General features: G+C 34.5%; 1 protein-coding gene across 17 annotated transcripts in view; it reads right to left on the bottom strand.

Moving 5' to 3' along the window:
- Positions 1-16,722, bottom strand: part of PLEKHA5 (pleckstrin homology domain containing A5) — a 250,461-nt gene that overhangs the window by 92,987 nt on the left and 140,752 nt on the right. For all 17 annotated transcript variants that reach the window (XM_058282858.2, XM_058282854.1, XM_058282857.1 and 14 more), the window contains 5 exons: positions 15,664-15,747; positions 14,089-14,209; positions 11,424-11,528; positions 8,736-8,808; positions 5,666-5,766 (listed from right to left, as the gene is read on the bottom strand). In XM_058282858.2, coding sequence (XP_058138841.1) covers positions 5,666-5,766; positions 8,736-8,808; positions 11,424-11,528; positions 14,089-14,209; positions 15,664-15,747 — 484 coding nt within the window. The remainder of the gene's footprint in view (positions 1-5,665; positions 5,767-8,735; positions 8,809-11,423; positions 11,529-14,088; positions 14,210-15,663; positions 15,748-16,722) is intronic.

Below are 16,722 nucleotides of genomic sequence, written 5' to 3'. Positions count from 1 at the left end.
ATAGTAAGCACAAATGTTACCTTGTTTGAAAACTATAGTTTCGGAATCTGTACATCAGTTTCAGGAAATATGATATGAATAAGTTAAAAGATTATTGCTGTGGAAGGGAAAAGGTTTTATGGTGGATCTGGGGAAATACTGTATATTGTATATATGAATTTTGGTGATCTAAGACTCTTCTGAAGCTGACATTATGTTGGGATTCACTTTACGGGAAGTTTTGGATCACAGAGTGGTTCAACAATGGCAGCGGAGGAATACTGATATGGGATGTTATTGACAGGATATATATGGTTGACAGGGAGTTATACAGGGCATATGCCCAGGGTATATGGTAATATCTATATATACTCATAGTGGAAACAATTAAAAACAACAGCTGGGGGGGTACTGGGCTCCTGGCCGGGGGGTCACTGTTGTGGGCCCTGGGAGAGCAGCGGCAATCCTCCAGGTGCAACGGCAAGAACCAGGAAGGAAGGAGGGCCCAACAGTGGGCTCTTGATACTAATGGCTACACTTTTGAGCCTATGCACCTGCAATAAGAACAAGGCCTAGAGTAGCATTGTGCCTGGGGGTTTCCTCCTGACAGCCTTCATGTTACTCAAATGTGGCCACTCTCACAGCCAAACTCAGCGTGTAGATGTGATGCATTCCCCCCAGCATGGGACACGACACCCGGGGATGAGCCTCCCTGGCACCGAGGGATCACTACCACATACCAGCTGAAGAAGCAACTAGAAAATGACCTTGAATTAAAGATTCAATGCGGAACAGCAGAATATACCTATCTACATATAATAACATGACTACATATAATAACTACATACAATAACATAAACTTACATTAGGTTTGACCTAATGTAAGGGGGAAATGGAAAAGAGAAATGAGATTATAAGGCTGTGAGTCTCTAAAAAAGAGTCTGGAGGTTGTCAGAAGGAATACCCCTATGTACAACTGAACAGAGTCTAAGAGACAGATAAGGTAGATACAACCCCAGGTATTGGTTCTTTTGAGGGATAAAGAGGCCCACGGGTTCTATGGTCATGGCAGATGGGGTTCACTGCCATGACAGATGGCCCTTCTTTGGAGCTGGTGTTTCTGCGTGATGGAAATGGACTCAGAGGGGATCTCTTCTCACAAGACTTGCATGCTACTTTATTGGAATTGTAGTTGGTGCTGGGTTTAAGATATATGTAGGGGATTTGAATCTCTGGACTGATAATATGACACCCAGGCCCAGAGCCTCAACAGACTTCAGCTCCTACACTTTGACTTATTGGACTTACTCCACTCAGCTAACATGGAGTTGAAGAAGGTCAACCACCACAACATGGAGCCTAGAGTGTCTACAACTAGAAGCGGGAAGAGTGCATCCAGTACCCATGTGCAATCTAAGCCCTCACTTGACATAGGTGTGCAATGGACACAACCAATCCAATGTCCACAGAGAAAATGTGGAATGGGTGTGGGAACGGTAGCCATGGGGGCTGCTGGGTGTTGGGAACGGGAGGAAGAGATGAGATGTGGAGGCGTTTTCGGGACGTGGAGTTGTCCTGGATAGTGCTTCACGGACAATTACGGGACACTGTAGATCCCCCCAGGGCCCACTGGATGGAATGTGAGAGAGTCTGGGCTATGATGTGGACCATTGACTATGGGGTGCAGTGATGTTCAGAGATGAACTTACCAGGTGCAATGGATGTATCACGATGATGGGAGAGAGTGTTGCTGTGGGGGGAGTGGGGGGCGGGGGCGGTGGGGTTGAATGGGACCTCATTTTTTTTTAATGTAATTAAAAAATAATAATAATAATAAATAAATATAAAAAAAAAATAAATAAATAAAGGGTGAGCTAGAGCCTGAAAAGAAAAGACAGGAGACAGAAGCCTGGAAGAGAGTCTAGAAATGAAGATTTTTATCTATAAAAGTAACTAAAAGTATCAAAAGAGTGGTGAAAATAAAATATGGCAGATAAAACCTAAATAGTCAGGAATAAACTTAACTAACGATGTGAAGTAGTTGTATTCAGAAAACTATAGCTCGATGTTAAAGAAATAAAAAAAGACCTATATCATTGGAAGAACATTCCATGCTCATGGAATGGAAGACTAATTATCATTAGAATTGAGTCATTTCTACTCAAATTTATACACAGATTTAATGCAATACTAATAAAAATTCCACCATCATCTTTTAAAGTAAAATGGAAAACATGATTATCATATTTATTTGGAAGGGTAATTGGTCCTGAATAACCAGAAACATCTTAGAAAAGCAAAGCAAAGTTGGAGGATTGTCATATCCAGACTTTAAATCTTATTACCTAGCTACAGTGGTAAAAACAGCATGGTACTGGCATGAAGACAGACACATAGACCAATGGAACCAAACTGATGGTTCAGAAACAGACCCTCACATGTATGGTCAAGTGATTTTTGACTAGCCTGTCAAACCCACCTAACTCAGGCAGAATAGTCCATTCAACAAATGGTGTTGAGAGAACTGGATATACATAGCCAAAAGAAGGAAAGAGGACCCCTATCTCACACCTTATCCAAATATTAACTCAAAATGGATCGAAAACCTAAATATAAAAGCAAGAACCATAGAGCTTCTAGAAGAAAATGTAGGAAAAACATCTTTAAGACCTGGTGGTAAGTTGTGGATTCTTAAAGGAGATAAGAGGAGGACTGAGATGGACTACTGATGTTTAATGTATGTAGAAGTTTTAATTAGCTTTACTGTAAAAGTGTGGAAACGTAGAGTGAGTAACAGCTCATTTATAAATGGAGTCAGTTGAAAATAATAGCTTAGGTATGTAAATGCCAACTGACAGAATGCTAGAGAAAGCTAGAGAATAACCTAGAGACTGAATGGCACAGTAAATCCAGAGGTGGATGAGAATTGTGGTTGATGGTACAGATGCAAGAGTGCTCCTTGTTAGGTAGAGCAGATGTCCATCACTACTGCAGGGTGGTGGGAATGCAAAGCAGCATGGGAAAAATACAACTGAAGTGACCTATGGACTGTGGTTAGCAATAATAATGTAATATTCTTGCATCTATGCCAAAGAGGTACTGTGATGATAATGGAGAAGTATGGAAAATGTGTGCCAAATGTACACTATGGACCTGGTAATAACCGATGATATTATCTCATAATCTGTAACAAATATTCTACCACGATGTGGTATGTTGAGAGAGGGCTGTTTGGGTATTCCTCACATGTGCATGATTGTTTCCTAAGCTTACAACTTCTGTCATAAAAATACATTTAAAAAATAATAATAGAGTAGGTTGGGGGAAAAATACACCAAATGTAAGGCAAGGACTATAATTAGTAGTAGGATTTTGACAATATTCCTTCATAATTCGTTAACAAATGTTTCGTGACAATATAAGGTATTGGTGGAGGGTTAATGTATGGGACACCTGTATGAGGTTATGCATGTTTGCATTACAAGTTCACAACTTTTACTACACACTTACTGTTATATTTCTATATACATTATATATATATATATATAAAATAATAGGGTGGGTTAGGGGAAAAATACTTTGGTTAGTAGTAATATTTTGAGGATGCTCTTTAATGATTAAAAATGCTTAACAACAATGCAAGGTATTGGTGGTAGACTGAGGCATGAGAGCACTATATGATGTCATGTATGTTTTTTTTTTAAGTTCACAACTATTACTTTATACTTATTGTTTATGTATGCTTATGTACGAGTAATATGCCTCAATAAATTAAAAAATTTCAAGAAACACAGTGATAAAAATAACTACATAACCAACAAATCTCACTTGCCTCAAATATATAACACTTTCTTGGAAACAAATTAAAAGTTGCATGTTGTTAAAATAATTTAAACAAAGTGTCCACAGACTGTAGTCAAAGATTTTCAAGAAATGAATAGAGACCGTATTTGTGATCAATGAAGGAATGCCGGGCTCCTGGTGAGAAGACCCCACTCTAGCCCTGAACTGACACTGCCAAGCCACGCCCACATCAGTTCTCAGAAGTGGAAATATTCACGAGACGATGTCAAGGTCCTCTACCTAGCTTTACGTTCCAAGACCGGGTTCAAGAATTATCTATGAATTTCCTACTTACCATTTTGATAAACAGCAACAGACCTGAAGTCAACAATCTTTGAGTAGCAAAGGCAGCTCACAAATTCAGAGGAAACACCACCACAAAGAAGAGAATGTTTAATAGAAATTATTGTTCTTGTCACAAATAACATGTAAAACAAGCCAAAAAATTACAGAGAACATAAACGTTAACATACAGGATCATTTCTATTGCTACCTTCTAAAAATTTTAGCATTAAAAAGTCTAAAAATGTCTGATAATATGTTGTATAATAGTATGAATTCAATAAATATTTATTCAATTGATGAGGTAAAAAAAAATACCAACATTTAAACCAATGGCCAAATTATAGGGTTAATATTACACAGTTCCACATGTGTGCTTAATAAAGTTATTATTTTGTGTTATCTATTCAAGCTTTGTTGTAACATCTCAAAATACTGAATACTGTTTCTCTGATTCACACCACTAATAAAATTTATTTAAATATGAAGCTATTCCCCTCTTCTCTCAGATCTTTGCTCAGATATTATACTGAGGCCCCTCCACTCACCATAGCATTAATACCTTCCCTGCTCACTTTTCTCCATAGTTTGCAACACAGGTGCAAATCAGTCACAATCCTGAGTGTTCCTTGAAAGTGGATGGGGGAGGGGAGCCATGTGGCTCAGTGGCTGAGCACTGGCTTCCCACAGACGAGGTCCTGGGTTAATCCCCGGCCCCAGTACCACACACATGGGGAACTGAAAACTGAAACAATTTTATAACTTATAAACTTTTTATTGCTAACTCCCTACAAATGTTATCCTTATCTCCCCCCTTTTCCTTAAAATTAAAATTCTACCTTAAATCCTTTGGCGTTCTTATGTAAAAGGAACAAAAAATAGGGGTCTCTAAGTTTTATTTTGGCCATAATCATGAAGCAAAGAAGGCAGCATGGATTTTTAAACATAGTACCACCAACTTTGCATAAAACTGCTGCTTAATTGAGTGTTCCAGAAACCAGCAAGGGATGGTAGGAACCACTTGTCCGGAGAGGGGGCCTCAGGTCTGTTCAGCTTTAATAGCAACAGGTTTAACACCTCAACTTCAATATTCTCTGATGAGCATGCTTTTTTAGATCCAAGAAAATCTTTGCAATTATTCTATATGATCATAAATGTACATACATCATGTTAAAAATATGATTGCTGTTTGTTATAGCATTCTCCCTCCAAATTTATTAAGAAAAATTCATATGCACAGTAACCTTGAGGGATTAGTGCAATGATCACCAGGATATCCACATCTAACTTCATCAATTATTAGCATTTTGACAGATTTGCTTTATCTGCGTATGTATGTCTCTATAGCTGCGTATTTATACTCACCCTGAAGACACATTTCAGCATGTGCCTCCTATTCAAGGGCATCCTCCTACATGACTATAACACCATCGATTAACACACTTAGAATTTAAAAATGGCTGCACTGAAATATTTTCTGCAATCATCTATGGCTCAACATCCAGTTCTCACTCAATGCAAGCTTCAAATACAGAATTAAAAAGTACAATTACTTCCTTACCTTAAAAGCGTATTTACGATTAATGTGATCCTCAGAGGTAAGCATAGCTATCTGAAAACTCGGCAACAGTATACTTCCCAGGATACCCTCTTCTTTCTCATCTAAGAGATAATTTAACATCTGATTAGAAACTTTAAATGTTATGAGGCAGGATGAATTTTCTCAAAATTATTTTGACTTAAACAAAAAGGTTCTTGGGCCGGTCTTTATGTAAGTTTTAAGTGAAAATATCCAATAGCTGAAGTATACAATTCTGTATTTTAAATGAGCTTCTCCATCCTAAGCAAGCCAGAAATTGGTTCCAAATGTTTAAAAAATGTCCATAAAAAGAGCATACATTTATTTGGCATATGTACTGCATTCTATGAGGCCTTTTACATGTGATCCACTGAAAATATTATGGGATATAAATAATGACAGAATCTTTTAAAAAATGAACCCACTCACATTTCTTGCAGGATTTAAATGTCCAAGCATTCTAACTCCAGATAAATGTGTGGCCTATTCACTTAACATCATTCAGTTGCTGCTCAAAAATCTCATCAGCCAGCCCTTTCTATTTACAACTCTTCTCATCATAGCCCCTCCAAAGGCCCTCTCTACTCTCCTTTGGAACTTTCGTCCTCCTAATAATTCTGACATATATTTTAGTTACTTATCTTTATAATCTTTCTCCATGGAGAATATAAGCTCCATGAAGACATGTAGAACAACAGTAGTGAACGCTCAAAAAATTTGCTGAATAAATGAATAAACACATGAATATACTTTTAAAAAGCATGCTATAAAAATTATACGCCTTTAAAAACATACAACCTTGATGTTTACTTTACCAGTCACTCTGATACACAATAAATTTCTGGGACTAAGTTACAAATCTACAAGGCAAACACATAAAACATACCCAGGAAAATGACAAAACTTTAATCTTGGGATAGCATAGATCTACTTTATTAACTTGCTGCTCAAGGGCAGAGATGTTCATGAAATTGAAATATACAGCTCATCATTATATACTCATAAGACAAATAAAGCAAGCTGTGCACCAGGCTGATGAACTCACCAAAGAGAAAAATCACAAATGGGAAGTAACTCTATATTATGTGTGTCTTATTTTATTTATTTTATTATAAACTTGATAGGGACTTATTTTTCCCTTCATATTGAGAATATATGGTGCAACTACCAAAATAAAAAGTTGCATTAAATATCACTCTTTTGCTTAAAAACATCCCATGACATTTACTCTAGAATCCAAATTCCTATATCTATTTCTTCCATCTCCTTCCCAACTGCTTTCTACTTTGTTGCACGGTTTCTTTCTGCTCTTTGGACATTCCAAAGGCTTTTCAACCTTAGAGATTTTGCACTTCCCGGTGCCTGCCTACTCTGGCTACTCCTCACTTAGACACACAATTGAAAATATCTTCTCAGAATACCAGACCCTTTTATATTATGGCCTTTTTTCCCTAAAAACACTTATTATAGTGTTTTCTGTTAGAGCTTATCTTCTGCCTCATCTCTCTAGCATGTAAGCTCCATGAAAGCTTTCCCACACTGCTGTTTTGACAGCACCTAGAATTGTACCTGGCATGAAACAAGTTCTGCTCAATTGGTATTTGTGAATGAATTAAATCTCACAATGAATTTTGTCAATAGACACACAAATTACAAGAAATTCAATGTTTTTTTTGTTGCTGATGCAAATTAACATTAAGAAAATTTAAAAACTAGAAATAGAAACAAACATTCTCTTATTCTCATTTAACACTCAAATAGTCTGTAACTATACCGAAAAAGAGAGGACAGTACAAAAGTACAAATTATAATCTTGGGGTTAATGCTGGAGTTATAAATCCTGACTTTCTGAAGGATTGGGAAAAACTTTAACAAAAATCATCATGTAAGCTTGGCACTTAAACTAAAGATATTACCACAATTGCAGCCTGACCAACGTTTCTATGACAGAAAATGAAATTTTATAGGTTTGGTTAATTCTGAGTCAGCTGCAGCTCTCAACCACAGTTTGCAAGGAAAAGAAGAGATGAATACTGTTCTAGTAATTCCAGATTTTTGAGGTTAATATGAATATTACATTGCTTTGATAGGCATATTTCTGCCACAAAATAAAACTACTAATCAGTTCTAAAACCCTCGGTCACAACTTGTAATACACTTCTCTAGAAAAGTGTATTATGGACTTATTAATTATGGGTTGAAATCTAATTTTTTTTTCTTTTTTTGAAAATCTAATTCTTTACTGACTGTTTCCAATCAGGCTAACAACTGTAAAGCAGTGAAGGAGCAATTGTCCAGGTTCATGATTTATGTTAGAGCTGATGTCAATTTATCTGGGGAGATCCACTTGTGGCTCTTGCAATAGCTGCCAGGTCTATCTGGCACTTGAACAGAGCCTCCTTCGGGCTTTTAATTCAAGTTGTATTAATTGATGATTGACTAACCAGAAAACATTAAAAAATGAGAAATGAAGACTGCTATTTGCTATACCTAAGCTAATACCTTTATGTCCCTGCCACCAATATTGGCAGCCTAGTATGTACCTATGCCACAACTTTCTCTGTGTTTGAGGGAAAAGGTTGTCATTGCTTGTTTGTTTTCTAAAATAGGGTCATACTGAACACGTTTCTCTGCAAGGTATTTTTTTTCACTTGTCACATCATCTGTGGGTGAGCAGAACTGGTTAGTCAATGGATCCATGGATAGGTCTCATAAAGCTGACATGTGAAAGGACTTCATTAAACTAATATGATTTTGACCCGAAAGTCACAGAATTCTAGGACAGGATTTAGGAGCAAAGATTCGTATATTCTCCATGTAGAACAAACCAGACTGACACAATCAGGTCACAGAAACTGGATCAAAACTCAGACTAATCTGCTTAGGGCAATAAGTTGTCTACTGTCTTGCCTCAACGTTAATGAAGAAAAGATTTTAATGAAACAGAGAAAAAAAGGATATAATGTTTTCCTTTGAAATGGTATCTGATGCTTAACACAGACTGCACTGCAATTAAAAAATAATACAGTAAGATAGTTTATGGTTAACTCACCTCTATAATAAAAGAGGCAAAGGTCAGAAAGCACAAACCAGCGTTTCTTCCACAGCTTCATGCCAGTACTGTCCTGCATTAAATTAGCATATTTAAGAATTTTTTTTCCATGTCAGACTATTAAAACTGATTTTTGGTGCTTTTATTTTAAAATAAGCTTTTAAAACAAACTGTTTGACATGTGCTACCTAGAAATACAAATAGAAGGCCAAATCAAAATATGAGATAGTTTTCCAGGGACTTGTATCATTTTCAGAATATCCCCAAATATAATGGTCTCTGAAGAGTAATAATGTCATGAAAAAGGAATACTGCTGAAGCAATCTGATTTGGTTTCATATTTATAAGCAATATGGAAGTTACACTTCTGAACACATACGTCTGCATCATGTGTAATCTGGTAAATCAGATTTAATGAATATGTTTCTCTTCAATAAGAAGAAAAGTGTGTGAATTGAAATCATTCCAAAGGTAATGTGATTTAAAATTATTGTGAATAAAGGAAGCTTAATATACAAATTAACAACTTTTAATTGCTAATTTCATTAACAATTTTTTTCCCTTACATCCAGAGTTTGGGTTTTGCTCATCTTGCAGAAAAAAGACTGCCTGTTTGGCATCTCTTTTTAAGTAATTTCATTCATAAAAATATCAAGCTCATAAAAATTTACAATCTTAATAAAATTATCTTCCCATACACAATAAAGCAAAACTGCAAGAGAAAGTCAAACACACACACACACGAGAGAGGGAGGTTGGTTTGGATGTGCACTGAGTAATATTGTTAAGTTAATTTCTAATTGTGATTATCCTCATAAAGATTTTATAAATTATATGGGTAAAAATACCTCCACATAAAAGATTTGTCCCCCAAACTGGCAACAACATCAGGGAAGGGACAAAAAAAATTAAAGGGCTACAGTATTTTCAATTTCTTATGTACATTCTTTCTTTAGTACAGATAACCAAAAGATTTAGATTTTAAGAGGCCATGGAAACAAATATTTTCTTTAAGTCACATACATATAAAACAAAGACCTGGGTATAGAAAAACTGGTTGGTTACACTTTGCAGTACTTAATCAACCCAAAGGGTCAAGAACCAAGAGAAAGAATTATTTTAAATAACAGCTACCATATCCTAAATTAGGATTAATATTGCAGTGAGCTATCTGAATATAACATGGACTTAGAAAGACCAGTGAGGAAAAGAATAAGGAGAATTCCTTCGATAATAAATAGAATTTGCAACATTTTTTAGGTTAGATACACCAGAATGTCAAATGGTTAAAATGTAGTAAATGATTTTCAAAAAAACTAAAATTTAGTATCCAAATTATATATCCAATCAACTCAGTGAGAAAATGGCAAAACTAATTTACTTGAAAGTCTAGGAATTACTTGGAAATTAAGATGGTTCTCTTCAAATTACACTGGGTTAGCTACTGCACAACTTTCAGAGGGAACTAACTCTAATGAACATACCAGAACAAGTTCATTATAAGTTTTAATGAATAAAAATTATTAGGTTATCTGAAAGCCATTAGTAGTACTTAGAATAAAGTAGCACCTTCACTGAACTAATACTTACCTTGTTCTGTATACTCTACATAATTGGAAGAATCAGAGACATAGAAAAAAGACAGATAAAAACCTTGAATGCCAAGAATAATGTCTCAGTGATCTGGCAGTCCCTTATCTGAAACCCAGTTGTACCACAAAGTAAAAAGAAAAACAATAGGGAAGCGGATGTGGCTCAAGCGCCTGGGCTTCCGCCTACCACATGGAAGGTCCCTGCTTTGGTTCCCAGCACCTCCTAAAGAAGACAGCAAGTGGGCACAAAGGGCAGGTGCTGCAAGCTGACAAAACAATATGAGGCAACAAGAGACCCAAGAAGAAAAACGTGAATGACACAGCATGCAGGAATGGAGGTGGCTCGAGCAATTTAGGTGCCTCCCTCCCACACCGGAGGACCTGGGTTTGGTTCCTGTTGCCTCCTAAAAGAAACGAGGAAAACAGACACAGCAAGTGCAAACAATGAGGAGGTAGGGAGAAATGAATAAAACAAATCTTTAAAAAGGAAAATAGCCTCTAAGCAATCAAAATAGACGTCATAAAGTCCGGGGGTAATGCACATGAATGCTTGCTAATTCTAAAACTTACGACAAGTTTTCAAAAAACCTTAGGAATCAGGTTTTCCAGACACTACAACAAAACAAACCCCGACTTATCGGGGAATCTTAGAATAAACCCTATTTGAGCAAACAGACATACCAAGAAAAGAAAAGAACCAAACAGAATGTTTGGAGGAAGAGAGTATTAAAGCAAAAAGTACTTTATGCTGTTTGCTTTTTTTTTTTTCATTTCGGTAACTTTTTAATATTGCTTCTTTTTGGATAATTTTAAAAAGGTATTCCTAACATTTTCCTACAGTACACATTTAATTTTAAAACTAGAAATACCTGTTATAAACATCAGAAGTTAATCTCTGTTCTAAGTAATATCCATTGCCTTTTCTGTCTTAATTGCTACCTTAACATTCCTTTAGGGACAACAACCAGGAAAGTACCTGGTGACTGCCCCACAGCTCCTTTTCCATTTTCCATTACTATCTCAGGTACATTCAGCCCAAAAGGTTCTTTTTTGATTCTGCCCTTTGTTTCACAGCAAACGAAAGAAAAAAAAATACCTGTTTGTAAAGCCAACCTCGCCTGACCACTGGTGCATTAGGATTCCTTTTAATTGAGTTTGACCTTTTTCCAAAATTATGAACTTTTTTTGAAGATCGTGAAGTCTAAGTAAAAAGAATCAGGTTAGAAAACATGGTATTAATAGCTGAAGATTTGAGCTTATTTTCCATTTTCATAATTTTAAGCCCCTTTCAGATTTCCTTAAAACTGGCAAAACTTAAATCTTTTTAGACAAATCATAATTCCATTTTTGCTGGCTTAGTTGTTTCAAGTGAAAGAATAAGCCAGTGACTTTTAACTTTACATCTGCATTTAGCAGTGCTGTTTGAAAGTTAACAACATTAAGTCAGAAGAATAATACACAGATAGTAAAAAAAAGACAAATATTACAATTAATTCAAAACAAGACTGAAACCGTCCACTTAATGTAATGTAGTGTTTTCTTCTTTATGGACAACTCTGAACCTGAATGATATTAGAAGGATGGTGTTTACTGGATTCTTAAAAATATGCATAAGGATATATAATCCTTTAAAATACTGCTAAGTTTACTATGAAGAATTTACTTCTACAGGAATGACAGCAGTTAACAACAACAACAACAACAAAATGATGCTGAAACTGAATTTCTCTATAAAATAAAAAGTTATATCAAATTATCTATTTTTCAACTTACCTAAAATCTTTGGAAATTTAGCATACATTCATATTTTGTAAAGATTAGTACATAATAACATTTACCCTAACCCATGAAAACTTTTCCTGAACACATACAAAAGTGCTTAAAAAGTAAAAAAATCAAATGGTACAAAAATGTAAACAAGGACAGTCTACTTCTCAGACCCTAGGACCCCATCACCTTCCTTCACCGCCCAGTGAGATAATCAGTGTCACTGGGCATGTGCATCTGTCTATTTAAATAATTGTTTTCATAGTTACGAAGTATCTTTTCTTTCTCAAATGACTGCATACACAACATCCACTGTTCTTTTCTATTATTTCTTGGAGCCACATAAAGGAAATGCTTGTTTACCCACACTCCTGTCAACATAATGTGCTAAGAAATGTTCTGATCTTTGCAAATCTGATAATTGAAAAATGGTGAACTTTTGTAGTTTTAATTAGCATTTTTCACATTATGAAAAGGTGCTGAACATCTTTTTCATGTTTAAGAGTAATTTCCATTTTCTTTTCTGGGAGCTGATTTTATATAATTTGCTCACTCTTAAAATGAGTTGTAAGCCTTTCCCTTACTGATTCATAGTTTTTTAATTATAAAAGAGTTAATTCTTTGTTATATGTATTGCAGATATTACACATGTAATTCAATTTCTCACTCTCTTCTATTAAGGTCTCTGGATTTTTATGGCTTATTTAGAAAGAGCATTTCCATTCTGAATTACTTTTTAAAATAGTCTATATTTTTCCCCTACCGCTTTTACAATTTTTTTTTTTAAAACATTTCAACAACTGATCCATCTAGAAAATTTTTGGTGTAAAGTGGCTGTAACTTCCTTTTCAGATGATGAATGATCGCCAATTCATTTATCACATCTCCAGATTTTAATTAAAATATATTAAATGAAGCATTAAAATACAATGCTCGGTAATCCTATGACATTTTATGTTACTGAAAATGAATCAGGAATTGTTTAGCTTATAATTATGTAAATTACTATCACATTATAAATTTACATTTACTTGTAATATTTTAAAAGTTTTAACAGGCATTTAAAATACTATGATAATTCCCTATAATTCATTCGATTACAATAAATAAAATTTACCATTATAATTTTTTTTCTCTTGTAAAACTATTTTTTAAATAAATTTAAAGAAAAGATTATTCATTTGTCATTCCTCACATCTTTTGCTATACATTAACTTAGGAACTGACAGCAACTTGAAGGCAATTATCTGAATTACCTATTCAGATTTAATAGCAAATTTTCCAAGAATTTGAAGATATTTTTATATTAAAATTCTAAATCTGAAATATTAATGTTAATGTTGAAAGTATAAGAAACAAAACCCACAAGTTCTTTCAGACACAAAAGTCTGGGATCACAGATTTACTTAAAAAATTAACATTTTAGTTTCTCATTTTAAAGAAAAGTCATCTGCTCCTGTTTTCATACGTTACTTTTGTTATATTTCTATACTGGATTCTGAATAATTCAGAGGTCACCAAGCACACTGGCACAGGTTTTCCCTTTGGTAGTAAGGAATTTTATGCCTATTTAAAAAATGACATAGATTATGTTTAAAAAAATCAATCCTGGCTGGATTTTAAACCACCCGTCCTAAAATCTATTATAAGTCTCTTCAATCTAGGTACTCTTAAGATCAGAAAATAGGATTTCTAGGCTGTTACATTAATCTTTACCTTTAAAACTTAAAAGTTGATTCAATAAAATGTTCAATCTCTCACAAATATACAGATTACCTCAAAATCTGAACTTTCCCATTATTTAAAAAAATTTGTCATTAAATCATGAAATGAAAAACTTATTGCTTTGTATTTCAAGTTGAAAACCAATGTAATTAGGTTCATGTAATAAAAACGAAATTATTCTTCAAAGGTAATTCTAAGCTCATCAGGGATAACAGTAATAGATACTAACTACCAGTTACCAATAATTAACTGTAAGTAAAATAACTCACTCTGCCTACAGGGCTCACTGGATGCACTGCATAATCTGAGGTCATGTTATAATTAGAAGCTTCATTTATCATACTTATAGGTCGTTCCTTTTTTTCTTCAGATGTCATCGTTGCAACAGTCCTGAAAATATAATACAAAGTGCTAAAACCCGCTGTGTATGTAAACGGCTTTATAATAAAGTTTGCCTAGAGTTAACAATTCTGGTACTCTAATGGAGGTGGATGCTGGGTACTTTAGAGTCGGAGGTTAATATTTAGAACTGCTTTATATATAATGAACACGCCTCCTAAGCAGAACATAAATTGGTATCATTGATTCATATATTTTTGCTGAGGACTTCCTCTGTGCCAGGAACTGGGATACTTATTTAATCCAGGCAGAAGTGTGTGACCAGTCAATTTTCAAGTGCGATATGAACGTGAACACCTTTAAAACTCAGGTAGTGTTCCTCAGAACTGCAATTTACACATTTGAACTGATCTGAGTTGAAACACGATTTAAGGAGCTGAGATGCCCCATTTGTGTTAAGTTTGAGGTATTTTTATATCTCTACATGGAGATGTCAAGTAAGCACTGAATATGAGTCTGGAGTGCATGCATAAGTGATTTAATACTATAGCGATATACAATGAATGATAGCCATTACGGTAATTATTACTGTTCTAGTTTATCATATTAAGTATATACACTTAACCTAGTTTTGGTAAAATTGTCAATACCATGCTAAAATTAGTACATTAAGACAAGTGAGGAAATTTAGCTAGGCTACAGGGACAATCACCATAAACAAAAGCACCTTTTTAAATTTAAGCACCTAAATTAATATGCATCATGGTTATTTTAATAAGCAGTATTACAGTTAATCTACTTGATCTTTCAACTTGAAAATTAAAAATGAGGGGAGTGGATGTGGCCCAAACATTTGAGCATCTGCTTCCCACATGGGAGTCCCAGGTGCCTCCAAAAACATAAAAATAAAAACAAACAACAAGCAAACAAATAACTAACTCAGGGGAGCCAAGGTGGCTCAGGGATTGAGCCCCAGCTTCCCATATACGAGGACCTGGGTTCAATTCCCAGCCCAGGCACCTCGGAAAAAAAGAATTACAAGAATTAACTACACAAATATCACAAACAATAACAATACCTGACATTTGTAATTGCTTTAGAGTCTATAAAGCATTTTGTACATATTTTGATGTTTTATAAACCTTCTGAGAAATGGTATTTGCCACTATCTTGGATTTAAAGAGGAGCAAACTAAGTTCAAATTCAGTTCAACAATTTGACCAACTGTAGACAATTTAATTTCTCTGACCTAGAACCCTGGACTCTTTAATTTATTCCTGGGTTAAACTATTATAAAAACAGCTTCTGAAATTATATTCCATATGAAAAAATTTTTAGTTATGTTTATAAATCATATTTAATAAACAACTGCCAATCTGCTGTCATACTTGACTCAAACGTTCACGTATGAAAACTGTTCAACTGAATTACACCGAGTATGGAACACAGCAAGTCCATGCTAACCCCATCTTGAATTCAGACCTTCCAAGAAACTCTTTACTTACTGTTCATTCACAACAAAAATACAATTGTCCTGTGATGGCTGGCCTGTTACTGGATGTTTGCAGGTCACTTTTCTTTCATTATGGCTGAAAGAAGAATAGGAGAAAAAGAGAATATTTAGGAACTTCTACAATCACAGACATTTTTCTAATATTCTGGCAGCAAAACACCCATTTCTTTATTGTGACATTAGTGAATAAAGGAGAAAAATTCAAACCCCCAATCTGTGTGTGTATGCAACTGCTACTTACAGTTTTACAATAGAGCTAAACTCACCCCATTTATTCTTGCTTAAATCCTTTCTGTTTACTATCTTATGAACAAAGATAAATTGGTTTGGCTCATGATTATTGCATTTCATGAATCAACTACCTCTATTATTTTGTGACCTAATTTGGACAAATTGCAGAGACCTAATGTCAAAGTCATTTGCAGCAAAAAAAATTTCTACGATACTACTATATGGAAAAGCAATAATATGGTGTGTTTCTGTTTTTTAAAATAAGGTATATAAATAATGCAATGGGAATCTGAGAAGGAAAACAAAAATCTTAAGTAAATGAAAAGCAGAAACAACAACAGAAACAAAGAAAAACCTACTTGTTATGTTTACAAGAACATAAAAAATCTGTTTTGGATTATGACCACCTCTGGAGAATAAGACCTTTGCCTAAGAAATATTATTTTTTCTCTTAGGTTAAGTGATGAGATTAGGGCTCTTACTCTTTTCTTGATTTGAGAGAAGGAAAAAAAACCCTATCTACTGAAGCAGGAAATATTAAATGCCTCAAATAATATACAATATATATCGATAATATAAAACAAATAATATACACTATCATTTGTAAATTAATAATATTTTTCATTAGGTCAAACACCACAAAGCAACTAGTGAGAAAGATATATCATTGTCCCTGACCTAAGAAAACATGCTTTCATTGTGGAGAAAACTTTCAAAATATTTTATTGAATGTTATTTTATTAATCTTAGAGATTACAAGTCACCAACTTTTTGGTTTTATATATTTAAGTTCATTTCAAATTCTTTTTTTTCCTTTTTT

The sequence above is a fragment of the Dasypus novemcinctus genome, chromosome 20 (assembly GCF_030445035.2).
Source record: "Dasypus novemcinctus isolate mDasNov1 chromosome 20, mDasNov1.1.hap2, whole genome shotgun sequence".
Classification (NCBI taxonomy): Eukaryota; Metazoa; Chordata; class Mammalia; order Cingulata; family Dasypodidae; genus Dasypus; species Dasypus novemcinctus.
This window is presented reverse-complemented; position numbering and strand designations above follow the sequence as displayed.